The sequence below is a fragment of the Strix aluco genome, chromosome Z (assembly GCF_031877795.1).
Source record: "Strix aluco isolate bStrAlu1 chromosome Z, bStrAlu1.hap1, whole genome shotgun sequence".
In the NCBI taxonomy this organism is placed as follows: Eukaryota; Metazoa; Chordata; class Aves; order Strigiformes; family Strigidae; genus Strix; species Strix aluco.
In genome coordinates, this window is record NC_133971.1 from 72,196,753 (window position 1) to 72,217,299 (window position 20,547).

The 20,547-nt window shown below is 42.8% G+C and overlaps 2 protein-coding genes across 3 annotated transcripts in view; one reads left to right on the forward strand and one right to left on the reverse strand.

Moving 5' to 3' along the window:
* UBQLN1 (ubiquilin 1) overlaps positions 1-302 on the forward strand; it is a 30,852-nt gene extending 30,550 nt beyond the window's left edge. Inside the window, exon 11 of the mRNA XM_074811781.1 lies at positions 280-302. Within this exon, the coding sequence (XP_074667882.1) occupies positions 280-282 (3 nt within the window). The 3' untranslated portion in view covers positions 283-302. The remainder of the gene's footprint in view (positions 1-279) is intronic.
* A 5,714-nt stretch (positions 303-6,016) lies between these two features.
* On the reverse strand, positions 6,017-12,552 carry IDNK (IDNK gluconokinase). Of its 2 annotated transcripts, XM_074813152.1 has the most exons (5): positions 12,277-12,552; positions 12,090-12,120; positions 11,641-11,727; positions 10,063-10,106; positions 6,017-7,010 (listed from the first exon to the last, which is right to left on the reverse strand). In XM_074813152.1, the coding sequence occupies exons 1-5, from the start codon at positions 12,318-12,320 to the stop codon at positions 6,656-6,658; spliced, it is 561 nt and encodes a 186-aa protein (XP_074669253.1). In that variant the 5' UTR covers positions 12,321-12,552; the 3' UTR covers positions 6,017-6,655. The 2 variants fall into 2 exon arrangements, with proteins under 2 accessions (XP_074669253.1, XP_074669254.1); XM_074813153.1 differs by lacking the exon at positions 12,090-12,120 and having other exon boundaries at positions 12,277-12,526.
* Between the last annotated feature and the right edge of the window lie 7,995 nt (positions 12,553-20,547).

A 20,547-nucleotide genomic window follows, 5' to 3' on the forward strand; every position in this document is an offset into this window, starting at 1 on the left:
TACGATGGTACAAGTATAAATTCTGTTTGCTCTAAAAATCATTGCTTGCAAATGGTTTAAAATTACCTGTTTTAACTCAAAGTTAATCAGTTTGATGAAGCAAGATTATAACGCAATATCAAGTAAGAAGTTGAGCACGCTTCATTCAGCATGTAGTGAAATTTTAAAATTTTTTGGCAAAGTCATGTATACAGTAATGTTGGCATAACTGCATTGTATTCTTACCACAGAAGAGAAGTTTCACTTACTTTCCAGTAATCTTGTCTGTTTCTTTGCCAGTAAGTAAATTGATCGAATGCTGCTGATGCATGGTACTGGGAAAAGTTAAAGAAGATCTCTTGGTTGGCAGCCTCTGCCTTTGGATCAAGGTCTCATAGATGGAGTGGCATGGTGTGTTAAATAAACATTTAAAATAGAATCTATTGGTAAGATGAATTTAATGTAATGAAAACCTTTTAAAATACCTACAGTATTTTGACAATGACTGTTTATTAGCTCTTCAAAGTAACTAACTTGACTTGACTTTATAGTGTTCCTTACTGGGACCTTGTTTTAAGAAAGTAAGACACCTCATCATTCAGAAGGCAGGTTCTTCTGAGAATGTAATCCGTAACATCCAAAAAGGTTACTGTCAAATGAAAGGGTGAGGGTGAGATGGGGAAAGGAATAATTTTTATCAAGTTTTACCAAGACACTAAAACAATGAATTTAACTAGCATAAACACTTTCTTGAGACAATGTCCAGTTCACCTATGTATTTCAGTTGCACATTACCAACTATGAGACACTGTATTTGAAGTCAAATTTTATTGCAATTCAACAAGAGATGAAGTTTGACCTAAATTCTACAATAAACCCTTGAGCTAAGTTTCCTTCTTGAAGTACAGTTGATACTTACCAATTTGTGAGCTGGCACAGGCAGGATGCAGGAACAAGCACACCTGAGGGATCTCCACAGCAACACCTGGGCAGAGGCATGCAAGCAGGGACACAGACACCATGCATCTTGATCCTTGCTGGTCAGGAAAAGGAGAAGAAAGAAAAGATCTCGGGCCCGCTGCTTTTGCCTGTATAGATCGGGGGATTTTCACAGGCCTACTTTTCCACTGTGCTTTGATCTTTCACACAGCAGGGCAGGAATCTTGAGGATTTTCGATAAGGTGCCTCTGAGTTTCTCATAGGCCTGCGTTACCTAAGTTCAGGCATTCTACCCATCAAGCACACAGAGCTAAACAATTAGTGTGATATATGTGTTTTTTGGCACCCCACCTGCAAGTCACTTGAGCATGCTTACAATCCTCCTTGCCGATCTTCCCTTGTATTCCCACAATGAGTAACTATTGTCAAGTAGTAACAGCAGGTACTTTCTTGTAAGTAGTGGTAGAATACTGAGCCACCTTTTGCATAGCAGGAATTTTAGTTTTGTCAGAAAACACAGTAAGTAGAACAAGGCTTATAGGAAGGGTAGACTTTATTATATCTTTAACAACAAAAGAAAGATCACACGTGCTGGTTTAATAGCATATTAAAATGTTCCTGTTCATGGCCCCCCATTGCCCCTTTTCCTGTCCTTCTTTAAAATTCTCTCTTCAGAAGTATCTACCTCTTTTTTCAGAAGAAATCTGAGCACTTTGATAACTTGTGTTTGAAATCTGCTGCTTGCATTTTGGACCAGAAGAAGAGCATGTGTGCCTGAGGCTTGTCTATTTTCCTACTTTCTTCTTTTCTTCTGCATTGGACCAAATGATCTGATGGGATTGTCCACAAAACTGCCTCACCTGATCATCAAACTACTGCTAGAGAAAGTAAAGGCTGCAAAAAGAAAAAAGCTGAAAGTCATGGTAGTGTGAACTGACAGATGCCATTTAAAAGATTTAAAATGCATACATTCAAATCAAATGCTGTTACAGTACTATTGGGAATGTGACAGCAAGATGGCTAGTTTTGTAAAGTATATGGTCTGTCTAATTCTCTTCTTGGTTCAGTGCCTGCATAATAAAATAACCACCTCCATTTAGAGCTGAGTTGTGTCTATCCTTCCTGTGTTTCATATATGAATGGATACTGCTATTGGGAACTAACATTTCATTGTTATTTCCGCATTGTAGCATTGCAAAATACTTATGCTGTAGTAGGTACAGTATTTACACAGCATGTTACAAACTGCTTAGCACAAACTCTTCAGAAGGTATAGATGCCATACATAACTTGTGCTCGTGACAGAGGCAGAAAAAGTAATTTCTAACTCCAGATGTCTCCTCCTTAGTTTTTGCTGCCTTTGCTAGATGTATTTCAGAACACAGAAAACTTGCATCCAAATAAGCTGAGCTAAATATAAATAACCTGCCCAACTAACCTGAATACAACATCCCTAATATAGTGTTAAGTGAATGAAATGTAGGATTGTGTTTGGGCAGGTAAATTAAACTTAAGTACAGGGATTGTTCTGCTATCTTTTCCTTTCACTATACACATGCACAGCCTCATTAAAATCAGCATGGTTGTATGTGGTTAGCATTTGGATAACTGACATCTTTTAATTTGTGATGTACAGGGTATAAGTGAAGTAATGCTTTGTTGTGTTTCAGCATAGCAGGTAGCAGACAACTTACTGACAACCTTCTATGCAGTATCTGGAACTGTCTCAAACTGTGGAGCTGGGGTCCACAGACAGCACTGTGAAATTCAAGTCCAGTATGCTTTTTAAGCAATTCGTGCATTCCTGCAGCTGCATGTGAACAGGCCTGCAGAAACCAAGCAGGCTTTCCCTGTAAGAGGGGCAAAAGCCAACCACTCCTGCAAGCCCCTGTGGATTTAGCATTGTGAAATTCAGATACGTGGCACTGTGACAAAAATTTAAGAAATAGTAAATTGCAACAGTTCTGTCCAGCTAATTACACAAGTCTGGTTCTGTGTTGGGGAAAATAAATATCAGACGGAGCTAATGAAAAGTTTCCTGGGAGTCTTGCAACCTTCCTTTTCCAAATAAAAAGCAAGAGTTTAGAGGGAAAGAAAGCATCTATAAGAAGTTGTATTCCTGAAAATTTCACCCGCACTTTCCCGTGAAAGTAATGGTTTCTTGGTTTCTACTTGTTTATTGGGAGGGGCAGGTTCTGCAATCTTTTTGGCTCTATCTGTCCCCCTCCGAGATGGAGCAAGCTGGAGGCAAACTCACTCCTGAGATTGTGAGAGAGAAATGCAGGTGCTTGGCATTATCTTCAGATCAGCACTCTGATGAAACTGGTGTATGTTTAACATCTTACTGTGTTCATACTGCTAGCTGCCCTTGGAAATAGGAGGTTCTCAGGAACACTAGGTCTGCAAAACATGACTAGCTTTTGGTCCTGATAATTTCTAGTTAATGTGAAGGCTGGAACAGTGAAAGTCCAGAGGTGTCTTCTTTTAAGGGAAGGATGTAAGTGGGAATTACAGCCTTCAAGCACAAACTATTAGGACATACCAGACTAAGGTACTGAACTCTGGTAGTGAAAACTGCACCTGTTGTTCACAAGATTAATGGCATGTTAATTTAAACGGTTGCTTTGTTGTCCTTTCAGCATCATTTGTACTGTGGGAATACTTTGTTTTGCTTTAAGTAAAGGGCAAATATATTAAAAGGTTAAGGGAAGGAAATACTCCTGTCACGGGAGCAAAGAGTGAGAAATACACTGACCTAATCTGAAGAATCATGAACTGCCTATAAGTAGGAACATACTGTTTTGTTTAGAAAAGACTTCCAAAACCCAAGGTGTTTACATATTTCCTAAGCGAGAATGGTTTTTAAGTGTTGAGTACAATTTTCTGTTAGTGCCAGCCACTTTGTGAGCATGCTATAACTGCTTGCAAGCAGATCTGAAAATTAGAGTCTAGCCTTTTTGGAGTTCAAACTTGAAAATGCTGCACAATTTTATTTTTTATTTGAAGGTCTGATCATATCTGTTTCTGACAGGATGCAGCTGCTTTCCCATCACTGTACAGTGTCATGATGTAGTTTTATTTTTTTCAAATTGAGCATAAATCTGTATTTAATAATGGGTATATTTGAAAAGCTCTTTTGTTCATAGAATGGTGTATTGGAAAAATATGAAGACTTCATTAAAAGCAGAGGTACCACAAGAGGGTGCCATTTCTTTGATTTTCATAGCTACTAAACTTTTACAGAAACAAGTTACTTGGCCTGAAGAGGTGCCTAGTCTCTGAAATTTGAGGGTGTTAAGAATCACCCTGACATGCCTGTCTCTGGTACTTTGCCTCTGAGTCTTAAGCTTGTACCTTGGCTCTCAGAATAAACAGTCTCTGAACTGAGCGCAAGCATTTTTTCTAGTCTTGCTGTAGCATACAGCAGCAGACTAAAACTGGCAACTGTCTGGTTTTCTCCCTCCAGGTCATGAACAAACAGAAAAAGACCACTTCTGGCGGGGTGTGTGTGTCATCCCATACTGAATCTAAAGCACAGCAGGATTCTAGCTACTAGGAAGAAAAATTAGCTCTATCCCAGTTGAAACCAGGACACTGTGTTAATGTTTACAATCCCAAATCTGTATCGAAAAATGCCCACTCAGTCAGATGATGCCCATTTATTGCGCTGATCTAAGCACAGTAGTTTGTCTAGTAAACCACAAAGCCCTTACTACTCATACAAAATGAGACCCAAGACAACCATTTTTCAGCTAGTTATCTAGGTGAAAATTACACTTGCGTTGGGTTTGTGTGTGTGGCAGGGTTTTTTGATAGAGGGGAGGGGGCTAGAGCAGTGGCCCCTGTGAGAAGCTCCTTGAAGCTCCCCCAGCTCCAAGTGAGACCCACCTTTGCACCAAGGCCGGGCCAATTAGTGATGGTGGCTGCACCTCTGTGATTATGTATTTAAGAAGGGGAATCTGGGAGGAAGAGTTGGAGTTGTGAAGGGGAGTTGTGAGGAAGTTACAAGAAGGACACCTATGTGAACATTGAGGTCAGTGAAAGAAAGAAGGAGAAGGGCAGGAGGTGTGCTGGAGCAGACTCCCCTGTATCCCATGGTGAGCTGACAGGGCTGCCCCCCTGCCACCCATGGGGGTCTCCAGAGGAGCACATGCTGACCTGCAACCTGTGAGGGGTCCCACACCACAGCAGGCACATGCGTTTAAAGAAGGCCAGGACCCTGTGGGAAGAAGCCCCCGCTGTTGTAGTTCAGTGCTGGGAGGATTGCAACGTGCGGGGGTGACCCATGCTGGAACAGCATGGGAACGGCTGCATCCTGTGGGAAGGACTCATGCCAGATAGTTTATGGATGACCCTTGCCCATGAGAGGGGAGCCACGTAGAGCAGGGGAAGAATGTGTGGAGGTTCCCCGCTGCTCCCTGAGGTGGAAGAAATGGCAAACTGACTGCACCCCTCCATTCCCTGCCTACTGCACTGCTGTGGGGAAGGAAGCAGAGAGATCGGGAGCAGAGCTGAGCCTAGGAAGGGAGGAGTGGGTGAAGGTGTTTTTAAGATGTGGGGGAGGAGTTTTTAGAATGCTTCTCACTGTTCCACTCTGTTAAGTGTTTCTGTTAGTGTTTGAATTAAAGTGATATTCTTTTTTTTTTAATTCCCCTAATGAGTCTGTCTTTTGCCCATAACCATAACGGGTGAGCCACCCCTCCCTGTCCTTATCTTGATTTCCAAGCCTTTTACTTCATTTTCTCCTTCCCATTCCTGATGGGGAAGGGGTGAGTGAACAGCTACATGGTGCTCAGTTGCCCTCTGGGCTCAAACCACAACAATTAGAAATAGTTTGATCTCAAGCTTTAAAGGAGTTGTATGAACACCTCTCCATAAGCATATATTGGACTGGTCATTGGCTGAGGTAGAAGACTAAAGCATACCAGAAAACAGAAGTGAAGAAGGCCCCACCTGCGGAAGACTAAGTTTTTTCCAAAAGAAAGAAGCATCTATCAATCTTGTATTCAGTATCTTAGATCACTAGCTGACTCATTCTTCACTGCACTTCATTGATGGGTACGCTTTGTACACAAAAGATGAGAGTTCAGAGCCAACATGATGCCAGTTCTACTTTATTTCTAAAGATTTCCACACAATTGTATTTTGTATATTGCCTCACCACAACTACCTTATTTCTTTTTCAGTTTGCTATGCAATGCATACAATAGAGGTTCACAAAAGCTCTCACAGGGCACAAGTGCCCTCGTGAGGTTAGCAAGGACACAAACACAGAAGCTACAACTTGTTGAAAATCTGGCAGTGAGGCATTGGCAGTGTCAGGCACAGAACTTCATCATGCATATTCTTGCCTGAAATGTATTGTTTCTAACAGAACTGTAAGTTATTTCATCACTTAATAGCAGATGTGCCAATCTCCATGTCTGACAGAGTAATTAAAATGAAGTTTGTGACCCTTGGCAGGATTTTCAAAAGCAGGCTCTTCCTAAAATGGGAGTTTTAACTTCATATGGTGAAGGGTTCAAAAAGTTGACAGTTTTTGGTAATTTCATCTTATACGTCTTTTACAGAGCCATGATAAAAACAACAGGAGTAGTATACCAGCTCTTAATATTGCAACTCATTTAAATAGTGGGAAAAAAAAGGTGGTTTGATTTAATAGTCAATTGAATAATTAAAAGGGTGTTTCAGATCTTTGATATCCTTAAGGGAATTTCCGTACATGTAATTCAGAAACTTAGTCGAGAAAAGCCTCACCCTGAAAAATGGTGCTCTCAATCTCCAGCACTATTTCAGGGACAGATTTTTCTAGACTGACAGTAATAAAGTTTTCCGGTGTGCTAGGAGGCTCGAGAGTATCAAACTGAGACTTGAGAAGCTCAGGTGGCATAAAATGGTCTCTCTTCTCCAGACGGCTAGCAATGATGTTGAAAGGCCCATCCAAATGAACAAAGAGGATCTTCAGTTCCGCTTCTTCTGGTTGCTCTGGCTGGTTGCCTTCAATTGCAGATGGTCCACTAACTAACACACGGCGATACATCTTCTTCAGTGCAGAACAGGCCAGAACAGCAGCTTGTCTCAATGACTCTTCTCTACCAAAAAGAAAAAAACAAACAAACAAAAAACAAACATCCACATGTGCTATAATAAAATGGCTCATTAGTTCTGCTGAACAAGGTAGACAAGCCTTGGATCCTTGGGAGTAGTGGTAGTTTTTCATAATTTTGACAGGATTTTGAAAATAAATTCCTGATGCAGGTAAAGGTATGATTTGAAAGTGAGGTCAGGCTTGCTAACCCCCTGGTAAAATCTTCATCTTGGGGACCTTCTTTATTAGCCACTGTTCCTTCCTAAATTAAATTCAATTCTAGCACAAGGAAGTGTCATGATCATTTCCTTAATTGCTGAGAATAGCAGCAACTGAATATCCATACAAACTCCCACCCATTATATATAAAATTACTATACTAATCTGTCTATAGAGAGCAAGTGGCTGCTGAACCATAGAGCTCTGTTCTTAAACACATGCACAGGTATACTTCTAACACCTGTTTTCACTGTCTCAGATTTAACCATAATGTTTTGTTTGCTGTTTCCTTGACAGCACTGCATATATGTCCACTTCAAGTTAAACAAGGGATTGGATGCAGGTAAATTAATGCCTTGCACATGTATTTTTTACTGGCAAGGTTTCTTAAAATAAAGCACGCATTAAACCATGGGTGCATCCGTTTCACTGACAAGCAGATCTAGAATTAGTTGTCTCTATGAAGAGTGACTGAAATGCCTGCCTAAGAAAATACATTCTTACTGGAAGTGTGGGAAAAGCAAAACAGAAAAAAATCTGCAAAACACACATCTCCTTAACACATGGTGCCCAGAACAAACACAGGATGAGATGGAGATCCAGTGATTCGTGTTGCCGTGGCGCCAAGGAGGAATGTGAAGCGAGGTGGAGGCTGTGCGGTCCCGTTCTTTTACTTACCTCAAGGACAGATTTATCTCCTGCTCTTCCCCTTCTCTCAGGGACTGTTTTGCAGTACTCTGCTGACCTTGTCTCTCATTCATCCTCTTTTCCCACAAAACCAGCGCACCCCTCGCACCAAGGAACATGCTGTGTCATTACTCAAGAAACAATGTCTTGACCACAGTCCCACCCACTCACACGTACTTAGATAAATACTACCCCGAGTTTGTATCTAACTCGGAGGGACGATAATCTGATACCAAATCAGGGGGACAGATCGATGGGTTTGTGCTCCTCGCCCCCCCCAGAAGGGGTGCCTTTTGGTAAGTTTTGAGCCCTCGGCTACACCGAGCGATTACCTGGGAATTAAGTGTGTGTGATTGCAATCGTTTTTCTTTTGTGTGTAGTGCTATATAGCCAACCTGCAGTTTGTGCATTTATCGCAGGCGATCTTAAAGAATCTGTAGATGTTGCGTAAGAATAAACCGTACTATTTGTGAACCTGACTGCTTCTCTTGAATGCAACAGGACCCACAGCATACGGGCTGTTCGTGCATCTGGTGTCAGGCCTATAGTTACAGCCATAATTGGCGTATCTATTAAGAGATAAGTCCAGCCATCCCTGGTCCCTGTGATCTCTGATGGACCAGCTAGAATGCAAGGGGATTCATCTCTTACCAAATCAGTTCATCACCTTAAATGCAACAATTCTCTAACCAAAGTAAAATGAGGTATAAACCTATTTAAAAATCATGCTATGATCATCAGATTTTGGTTCACAGGGAAACAAGAACTTATAATACCTACAATTATCACCTAGGTAAGCCAATGACAGTCTCAGCTACTTATAAGTACTAGTAATTGAACACTGGCATTAGTGTCTTTTAAAGTATACTTGATTTTGCAAAGTTTCTGGTGCTGGGCAGTGGCCTTGGGCTAGCAGGTAACAAAGCAATGGATCCAGCATAAAAATCCAGACAAATTTCTCAGTGAATTAACTCATGCTCCAATGAGGTACTCACCTGATGCACACAAGCAAGCAATGGCCTCTGTGTAAAGCCAGGGTAAACAGTCCCTGCTCTCTCAGCCTTTCCTCATTTGGGAGATGCTCCAGTCCCTTCATCATCTTCATGCCCCTTTGTTGGATGCTCTCCAGTATGTCCATGTCTCTCTCGTAAAGGGGAGCCCAGAACTGGACACAGCACTCCATGTGTGGCCTCACCAGTGCCAAGGACAGGGGAAGGATCACCTCCCTCGATCTTCTGGCAATACTGTGTCTAATGCAGTCCAGGGTATCGCTGGTCTGCCTTGCCAGAAGAGCATGTTGCTGGCTCATGTTCAACTTGGGTGTCCACCATTGGCCCCCCAAGTCCTTTTCTGCAAAGCTGCTTTCGAGCTGGGTGCCCCCCTATTTCTGTACTGGTGCCTGGGGTTGTTCCTCCCCAGGGGCAGGACTTTCTTAAACTTCATGAGGTTCCTGCCAGCCCATCTCTACAGCCTGTGGAGGTCCCTCTGGATCAGCCACTTCTCCCAGTTTGCTGTCATCTGCAAACTTGCTGAGGGTACACCCTGCCCCAGCATCCAGTTCATTAAAGAAAACGTTAAACAGGACAGGACCAGTATTGATCCTTGGGGTACACCACTCATTACTGGCCTCCAGCTAGACTTTTTGCGCCACTGATCAACACCCTCTGTGCCTGGCTGTTCAGCCAGTTTTCAGTACACCTCACCATCTGCTCATTCAGTCCTTACTTCCACCAGGTTCTCTATGAGGATGCTAAGGCAGATGGTGTCAAGCAAACTTGACACCATGATCTTACTCAAACTAACAGTATTTTACAAAATTTTATCCTACTGTCATTATCAGTGTATTCTGTGGTTGTCTTTTGTAAGTAGCTAATGTCAGGCTTATTACTGAAGTGGATCCTTGAAATTATTTTTACACAGACAGTAGAAAAACAACTATCTTTGGCAAAAATTTTTCCAATGCTATTATGCGGGGATCATCTCACCCTCAGCAATTATTATGACAGCTCAGATTACTGAAAATAGAATGGCTTTACTACCCGCAGAATGTTTTTACACTACTACATACATTTCTGATTTGGAATGCAATGGAGAAAAATACTTTTGGTACTTTTTTTGTCATTACTCCTTAAAGCTACATGTTCTCTTACCTCCTTAGGACACCATGCAATGCACAAAGCCAGGGAATCCTGTCCTAGAAAGAAAACAAGGTAGTTCAAAAATGTCTATGAGATTGATTTGAAACAATTGCTTCTAACATCTAGAGCATCTGACTATAAATTAAAGTTAGCATTAAACTATACAGCAAGTTGAGTTTTGATTCTTCTTCTTCCTAACGTAGATTTGCTACCACCGCCTGAAGGCTAATGAGAAGTGCCAGGCATATTATCAATAAGATGTTTTTAGTGGAATAGTACTTTTTATATTACAGGTATCTACAAGTATCTGGTGATCATAGTATGTATTTATGTGTAGCATGCACCCTATAAACCTTTGAAGGACAGTCAACTTCCTTCTTGCTTCTATTACACAATTCAAATGTACAGCCTGAATTGTTATTTCTTTTTCCTTTTACCTTGGGCATACACACACAATGCTTTGGATCAAAGTTGAGTTTTTTGGGGACGGATGTAAATTTAGTTATCTGCAGTAACTTAATTATATCATTCTTATGTCACTAGCAATCACGAGTAAATGTAATCATAGCCACAGTTTTGCAACACTTTTGCTCAGTAGTTTGGCAAACACAACATGATTGATCAGCTTCTTATAATCTTATTTAAAATTTTAAGCCCCCACTTTTGTCATACCTATTGGGCACTAAATAATTGCTCCCATTTCATCCTTCAACACTGTTACTGCTGGATGAGCACAACAAATGATAATGTGGACAAATAAATGCAACAATTTTTTGTTATTGTCATTACAGAATAACTTCCCACTGGCATTCAAGATAGCCCTCACAATTTTGCATCTCCAGTGTTTCAGAAGAGATGCTTCCTTCTTGGTGGGCACTGTATGGTTTAGTCATTCAATTGTGCAGTGCCGCTTTAGACAACATACTGATTTATATGAATTTCCAACTGCTAGTGAAAGATTAAAGCTTTTAACAAGAATCTAATTTTTTTTTTTCCCAGTCTATAGAGAGTGCTTTGAAGAGCTCCCTCGTTCAGCTTTGTTTCTAGAGATTTCCCATAATCTCGTAACTTTTCTAATTTACTCAAGTCTCTGAACTTTTAAGTTTTATAAAACTAAACTTGATCATTTTTATCTGTTTAGGCTGAACAACAGGCTGAAGGGAAAGAAGCACGTGCGAAGTGGGAGCATATAAAACAGAAGACTGTGGAATAATCTCTGCAGTAACTGAAAGTGATGAAATGTATTTCAGTAAAGGTATCTGTCAGTCTTCATCTATTTAACTCAAAGAAGCAGCATGTAGTCTAGAGCTGCAACTCTCTATATGGATGTAGAGGGAAAGATTTCTGACAAATCCTGAAACAGCATCAAACCCCTTTTGAGCTACCAAGCACACTTTGATGAACTATTCTTTTATGCAGAATCCTTTGTAACACAAAAGCCTCCTCCTCTTCTGAACTGCAGACCTATACGTTCAGCCTATGCCTACAATCAGCCTAGTCTACATAAAGCACAATCTCCTTTAACGTCATGTGCCAGAGGTTAGAGACAAACGCGTTGATGACTGCTCTTTCAGGGTTTATACAAGATACCTTATCATTTAGCGGTATCCCTTCTGCCATCTTCTTCTTATTCTCCAGAGAATGATAATCGTCGGCATCATAGAATCTCCATCCCATCTAAGAAAAAAACCAAGTAAAGTTAGGCATCATTCAGCCGAACCAGGTGATCTACTAAGGATTTCAGAATTTACAAAGACTACACCACAGCACGAATCACCACCTGAGTCAGGACGATTAGCGAAAGTTACAAAGCTTAGCAGCAGCAGCCGCCGACACCCCGCGCCCCGAAGCCGAGGGCGGCGCGCAGGCTGCACCCCGCGGGGACAGCCCCCAGCCGCGCCCGGGGCCGGCGGGCCGCACGCCGCGCCGCACGACCCACGGCTCCCGCCACGGCCCGCCGCCAGCCGAGCCCCGCCGCCTACAGCCCGGCGCGGGGACGCCCGCGGGAGCAGCGCGCCCGCCGTGCCACACAGCCATACCTTCGCCGCCAGGTAAGATCCGACCGTGGTCCTGTAAGGAAGCGCGAAGAGTCGGTTACAAACCCCGCGGCCCCCAGGCAAAGGGGCGAGCCCCGCCACGGACGGGCTCCAGTACCCTCCGCCCCCCGCCCGGGGCAGCAGCCGGAGTCCCGGCGCTGCTCGGCCCCGCCGCCCGCCCGGTACCTACTTCCCAGAGCCGCTCACACCCATCACCACCACCAGCAACGCCATGGCAGGCAGGGCACGAAACGGCACGGCACGGCTCGCTCCGAACTGTCCGACTCTCGCCGCTCCGCGCCTTTTCTCCTCTCTCGCCGGTCCGGCCCGGCCCGGCCCTGCCCTCTGCGCGACGAGGCGAGGCGGGACAGGACCCGCCACCGCCCCGGCCCGCCCTCGGCCGCGGGAGGTGCGTGGGGGCCCTCCCGGCCGGCGGGGCGGCGGGGCGGAGGGGGGCCGGTGCGGAGGGAGGGCGGCGGGGCGGCGGTGGAGAGGCGGGGCGGGGGGCGGGCGGCGGGGAGGCGGGGCGGAGAGGCGGGCTCCGAGGAGGGCGCCACCTTGTGGCCCGGCGGCGCTGCCCCGCGTGAGTGCTCGGCAGCGTCCTGGCACCGCCCGGCCTCTCCGGGAACCCGGTACACGCGTGCCGTGTCCCCCGCTCTCTTTCCCCGGGCTGGCTCCCTGTGGTGAAAGTGCCCGACCTCCTCCCCAGTCCCTTGCCTCTGTCGCTTTCGGGCTCCTTTCCTCGTGGTCCCCGGCACGGTATCCACTGTTTGCAGCCTCGGTAACACACGCGAATTAACAGAAGTAACAATTTCTGCCGCGCATGTGATAGAGCGCATTAATGCCCGTTGGCACTGTTTTGCCCTTTGCTCGCAAAGGTCTGCCTTTGAAGTTTAATTCATCCGTTAGCCATACCGTGGCAAACTCTGGTTTAGCATTTCTTTAAGGATTAATCAAATCATATTTTAAAATTGTGGAAATACTCTTAGACACCGAGTATTCTTGCTGTGAGCACGCACGTATTTCTGCTCCTTAAGGGTGACATGCGGTGGTCCTGCCGCCCGGCGCTGGCGGACTTGTTCTGCGTGGGGGAGCAGCGTTTGCAGTGCTCGGGCGAGCGGCTCCACTCGGTGGCACCGGAGAGCAGGGTGCGTGCCCCGCTTTCCCGTCAGGCGGGAGAAAGACTGCTGCTGTTTGTAGACGTTTATTTCAAAATATAACTAAGAAAACTCGTGGCCTTCCCGTTGTGCGTTTTGTTTTCAGTATCCTGTCTTAAAATTCAGATTTGCAGGGTGCGATCGTATCCTAGGTGGAGAAATTGCTGCCTACAGCTAATGCTGCAAAGAGGACTGCAGCATGGCAGTAGCTGGGAATAACAAATCCCGGCACGTACAAAACACTTGGGTTACAGTTTTGCGTGGGAAAGGTTTGCCATCTAAATAGAGAATATGGATGACAAGAATGTGCAAGTGGAGCAATGTGGGTTTTCTTCTTTTTTCCTTTTTGCAAATGTGGTAGGTCTGTGTCTTGTGTGGAGGGAACAATGGGATGAGGCAGTGAAAGGCAGGGGAATAGGCACACCTGATGGGTGTGGGATGTCCCAGACTTGCAGGTCATGCTCCTGGCTGATGGCCTCTGCATGCACAGCAAGTTATGTCCTGTAGATGCTGGTTGTTACTCTTGCACAGATCACGTGTGCTGGGTTTGTGTGGCAGGGGTCTTTGGTAGCAGGGGAGGGGGCTACAGCGGTGGCCCCTGTGAGAAGCTTCTCAAAGCTCCTCCGGCTCCAAGTTGGACCTGCCTCTGGCCAAGGCCAAGCCAATTAGTGATGGTGGCTGCACCTCTGTGATAACTTATTTAAGAAGGGGAACCTGGGAGGGGGTTGGGTCTTGTGAGTAGGAGTTACAAGAAGGACACGTATGCGAACACCGAGGTCAGTGGAAGAACGGAGGAGAAGGGGGGAGGTGCGCCAGAGCAGAGACCCCCCCTGTATCGCATGGTGAGATGGCAGGGCCGCCCCCCTGCCACCCATGGGGGTCTGTGGTAGAGCAGATGCTGACCTGCAGCCTGTGGAGGGCCCCACACCAGAGCAGGTGGCTCCACTTAAAGGAGGCCGGAACTCTAGGGAAGAAGAAGCCCCTGCCATTGTAGTGCAGCGCTGGAGGGACTGCAACACGTGGGGGTGACCGATGCTGGAGCATCTTGAGAAGAATGCATCCCATGGGGAGGATTCACACCAGAGAAAGTTTATGGAGGACTATCTCTCATGAGAGGGGAACCACGTGGAGCAGGAGAAGAATGAGTGGAGTTTCCCCCCCACCCTGAGCTGGAAGAAGTGGCGAACTGACTGGACCCCTCACCCCCTGTCCCCTGTGTGGCCAGCAGGGAGGAGGTAGAGAGATTGGGAGCAAAGTGGAGCCTGGGAAGAAGGGAGAAGCGGAGGAAGGAGTTTTTAGGATTTGGTTATGCTTCTCACTGTTCATTCTGTTAAGCGTTGGTGTTGTGATACAAGGAAATGATCACCTGCTTTGCAACTTATTTACTTATAGCAACTTCTAATGATTCCTGAATATTGCTTAATAATCCTGCTTGCCCTGACTGTTCTGTGGAAGCTTACCAAGGGCTACTGCTACTGTGTTCATCAAAACAAAGCAGTTTGCTGTGGAAACTTACCAAGAATTACTATGGTCGGCAAAAATATGTTTCGTGTCCTTGGAAAGCAGATGTGCTCTAACTAGTTTAGTCTTTCTAATGAATAAGATAGCCATATATGGACGGTAGAAGTTCCACTGGTACTTTTAGATAAGATAGAATGAGTAAACCGGCTGAAAACACTCTTGTTATTCAAGAAATTGGCCAAGAGAATCTGCGCATGTTCCAAGGAAAAGTACAAGGTGAGAAAGACTACAAGCCTTCCTCCAAAAGACCCCTGAAGACGCCCCCCAGGAGGCAACGTGCAGGTGCAAAGAGAACATAAACTGCTGACACCAGCCTCTAGAACTAACCCAGCCTTACTCATGCATATGTATGTTTGTGGTATGTAATCCAATGGATATGTATATCCACCCTCTATAAGTTTTTGGTAAAACGTGCTGTGGGTGTGCAAGCTTTGTGGAGAAATCCCCTTGCACCCCAGCACCGGAGTAAACATACCTGCTTTATAACTCTCCCCGAGTTGTATAGTCTGTTTTCCGCAAATCAGATGTTAGTGTTTGAATTAAAGTGATGTTCTTTTTTTTCCTGCCCTAACAAGTCTGTCTTTTGCTCACAACCGTAGTGGGTGAGCCACCCCTCCCTGTCCTTATCTTGATTCCTGAGCCTTTTGTTTCATTTTCTTGTTCTCAGCACTGGGGGGGAGGAAGGGGTGAGTGAACGGCTGTGTGGTGCTCATTTGACCTCTGGACTCAAACCATGACTGTATGCCATACATGAGTAGCAAAGTTGCTTTGCCCATGCATGGTGGGCATGGCAGGGATTTACAGACTTTGGCAGATTGGTCTGAATTGGCTCTTCAACTAAACAACCATCTGGAAATACTAGTCCAAGTTCTAAATCCTAAATTCTACTTACACACAATTTGCAGGCGGAAAAAGAGATAACAGTCAATTGAGATCAGATGTCTCGTAATCCTACCAGAGGGAAGGGCTAGCAGGTACCTAGAGTAGATGGCCTGACACTAGGGCACTGGGAAGAAGTATCCATGAAAAAATGGCAGTGCTGGTTGGACACCAAGGGTGATTACATCATATTGAATGTTTCACTGTAGCTGTGGGAGTCAGCTGCTAATGCCTTAGAGGCCACAGTTATCAATGTGGAGTAGTGCATAGTAGGTGTTTTCTTTAGGTTACAGGTACTGAGTTGTTCCTGAATAGGCAGTAGTGCTAATTCTAAATATATTGATGTAATGTTTCTTGTACAGTCATGACTATTTGACATAATATGATAAACTTATGCATGTTTTGAAAAAAATGGATTTTAAAAATCATGGTGTTTTTACAGTATCTTCTCAAATATGCTGTCATATGGATTTTGAAATGGTGTACCTTGCTTACCTATTCATGGCTTCATGCTTCTGTGTGAGAAACTGTGGTTTGAAATAATAAAAGCGATCTTAAATGAACATGTTATAAGCGATACTGATCCATCCAGTTAGTTTTAACTCTTTCATTCTACAATTCACCTTCTGGTTTCTCACCCTAGCATAGGCATAGATAGAAGAGTGGTTTTATTTTTCTTTAATTGAAAAAAACAGTTTAATGGGCATTGCCATAACAAAAGACAGGTATTGAAATTTGAAAATTTGATTTTATGGGAAAATATCTCCCTGTTTTCATTATATACGTTGGATTTCCTCTTTGTTTTTTACTGTAAGGGCAGATTATTGAGGTGATTGCAAAATTAGTAAGTTTATTACACTGGACAGAAAAAAAACAAAAACCAAAAAAACCCAACCCCAAAATTTTTATTTAGATAAGAGATCTGATAGTGGTGGTGATTCTTCATGAAATGTATTGAAGTTGTTTCTTCTTTAGCAGTATTTTAAGTTAGCTCCTCCTTTGAAGGAATAAACTTATTAAATGTGTATCAGTTAAGTAGATTATATCACTAGTTTCTCAAATAGAAGTCCTTCTCCAAAATGAAGTCAATCCTAGTTTCTGAAGCTAAAAGGGGTAATATGATGTTATGTGAATCAGACTGTAGAAGAAAATCTCACAAAGTGCATTAAGTTGCCCAGTCTGCATGAAGTTTTATTTCTTTTGCAGGGCGCCTCAGACAACGTTATGAATGGTGGATGCCTTGCATTTTTTTTACTGTTATCTGTCTCTGACCATTTGAGGTTGAAACTGCCAGTCTTTCACATGCCTATTAAGTTTCTTAACAAAGACCAGAACCTTCCAAGTTATTAGGCTACTACCCAAACAGCCCAGTCCTCAAATCACTAACAGACAACAATGATTCCCTTAAGGTGCCCAGTGGCTGAATATAGATTATGCTGTGATAGTAGTATGATTGTGCTAAAGTAATTGAATTTGCATCTTTTCAATTTCTTGGCTGGTTAATTGTGAGGCAGGGGGAATTGTTTCATTGAGATAAGAGTTCTGGGGAGATCCAAGTGAACAAACCTGAAAATACCTGCGGTCGCTTTGACCCTGGAAGCATTATCACAATTGCTATTCCCATTCCCAGAATTAAAACCTTAAATGCTCTGTCAGAACAATCCTTGAGATTTTGTTAACTACAAGAGCAAGTGACTACCCCACCTACAGTGCACACCCAACCACTTTTGTAACCAGTTTATCTCGACTTTTTCCAGCTTGATTACCACAAAGCATAGAGAACATCTGTTTCTCTACCTGACAGCTTTTTTCCCTAGTACATAACTTTGCATTTTATAAAAAGCTCCATGTCAGGCTGGTGTGGTGTCATCTAACAGCTATTTTATATCAGTGTATTTGCAAGAAGTCTTGCCAGGAGTTCTCTTTTACTCAAGCCCAGGCTAAGAAACCATGAGCATGCATTGACAGAGCTGTACAGGCAGCAGTGCGCTCTGCAGATGCTGCTGCAGGGAGGGGAAAAGGAGATGGAGAAAACTAATTGAATCGTACAAACAGAAGAGCCTACAGGCAATGTGAAGAAGACAATTATATTCAGACTTCCTGCTGGTGTGGTTCATTTGATTTGTACAGATACAATTCATATTAGTAGTCAACTGGAGAGATGAGTGGATAAAACTCAGCCAGACAGTTGACTTAACAGGATCACATTGCATATGCTTCAGTATCTACCTAAGATGTGTTTAATTAAGTTGTAAATCCCAAAAGATATGTGGATACTTTTGGTTTGAGTTGAATGAGGGTTTCCCTTCCAGTCTGTCTTAGTCACAGGCAAAATAAATATTTTTTCCACTAATCATTTCTTTAATAACATGGAGGAGCTTCCTATTAGTCTTTGTCATTTAGTGATATATGCGCATCTTAGGAAATTTATTATGATGGTGTTATTCCATTGAAGACCATTTGTCATAACTGGCATGGGTGCCTTCTCTCTAGCTTTTAAAATTCTTGTTATTTCCAATGTTGGCAGAATATATAACTTGATTCTGAAGCTCTGATGTAGTTATATAAAAAAGCTGTACGGTTTCATGAATTCCAGAGTACATTCACATAGCTGAAATGGAGAAAGTGGAGTATAAATGTCTTCTGACATTTTATTTATTATATTTAATAACAGGTGAAAGTCAAATATAGTGGTGAAGGATGAACAGTCAAGAATTAAAAGGCAAAAACCCTCAAGAGTACCTACCAGAAAATCCATCACGTGCTTCTAGACCCTAAAGGTTTTTTGAGGTACTATATTTTGGAATATTTTTTAAAATTAAATTTAGTCTATTTTATGGCTTTTTGGAGTATTTTCAGTGTCTTTCTGAGCCTCTCTGGTTTGACTAATTGTCTGATACTGAATTTGTGGGATTCAGTAAAGCTTTATCATCTGCTTAAACTATCTGTCTAATTTTAGAAAGGGGTAACATGAAATATGAATGAAAAAATTTTACTTTCCTGAAATTATTTCTATTTGCCTTTACTGTATCTACCTCCTTCCCAAAGATACTAGGAAAGGTCTGTTGTATTCAGAATATTGACAAATTCAAAGTAGAAAAAAAATTCCCAACCTAATTCCTAATTGAAATTTATGACAGCATAATGGTGAGCTACTGTAAAAGTGCACAGACCTCTTAAAGCTTTCCAGCACCATCCAGCATCATGGATGTCTGTTTCTCATAAAGGGAGGGCTCAGATACTGTGGCTAATCTCATCTTCCTGAATCTTTCAAGCAGCTAAGGCCCAAATTTATGTAAAGCTTTATGGGTTCAAATTAAATCCTGGATATGTATTGACAGTAAATACAAGTTAGAGAGTGTTAATAAGATGTGTTCACTGTGAGGAGAGTCACTGAAATAGCCTATACTGTGGTGTTCTGTTAGTCACAGTCCTTATTATGAAGAAAACCAGCTTCAAATTATGTCTCTGTTAATCAAAACTGTACCAACAATTTTCAGAATTTGTTCTATGCAATGCAAAATCAGTCAATACACTGTTGGAAGTCCTGTCTTTTTGATTGTACAGTAGATATTTGGGGGGTTGCGGAGAACCTAGTTTAAACTGGCTCTCTGCACCCAACAGGATTTCCCAGTAGTGGGAAAAAAATTGTCAGTTTGATGAATCTGTCAAGCTTCCAGACATTTGCACATGCTACCTCATCCCATTTTTTCATACCGAAGTGCAGAGCTTTAGGTTACGATGTTCATGAAATAAAAAATGAGAATTGTAAATAACTCTTCTTATTTTTCCAGTTTGTGGTACAAAAAACCTGGGTAAGAGGGAACTGGAGTGACTTTACTTTGTTGCTTCTAAGTGATGTATGTATGTTCTCAGCTTGATTGAGAAGCTAAAGGAATGACATAATTAACTGGTAAAAGAAGAATGCAATACTTCATACCATATTATAACCGTACATGTCCTAGCTCAATAAATTCTGTATAGGGAAGCCTAAGAAAACTGTTCTAAATGTTAAATACACATAATTCTAAACACAGAAGCTATTGTTAATTCATTTTTATTTTTCTAGCAACAAAGGAAATTCTATAATGTGCTTATGCAATGGCTAGTTGACTCATTTTCAAGAAAATTCATGTAGATGGGCAGTGGAAATTTAGTTGTCTTTTCACATGGTTGTTCCTTAGGTTTTGAAAACAACCTCATTTTATGGGCTATACTTTATCAGTGTAATCTGAAGGAAATCTTCTGATACCAACTCCAGGTTTGCACAAGAATCTTACGAAATTCAATTGTTTATAAGAAATCAAAGTTTGTTTTCCCACATAAAAATTTCTCCATGTGACGTGACCAAAATCAACCCATTAACATAAAGACTCCTGAAAAGTGCTTGACAAATCAATATCTGTCTGAAACCTTGAGGTCATAAAATAATATTTTATTTATCTGACATGTCAAGAGTGTAAAAAAATGGGAAAATTACAGTGGTTTCAGTCCAGAGTAACAACTAAAGCTGCAGCAGTGTGATTCAAAAGTGACTGTGAAAGTCAAGGGTTTATATCTGGTGCTCGGAGCAGAGTCAGGAAAACACATGGATCTTTCTGTTTGGGTGTGGAAGGCTGCCAGGGTACATAGCGCTCATGGTGAGTGTACAGCTACTGTTCACAGGCCACAGTCCCGTGCAATTTGAAGTAATTTCAATGTTACTGCAGGGACAGACTGGAAATAAAGAAGACCACAGAGTTATGGGAAGACGATTTTATTTTTAGTCTCTTCAAAAAGAAACCAGGTATATTTAAAGAGGACATCAAGGGAGCTATACTGCTTCTCTTCAGTCTGAGACCAGAAGTAACTTCTTCAGAATTACTTTGTCCCTTTGAAAACTTCCGGCCTCCATTGGAAGTACA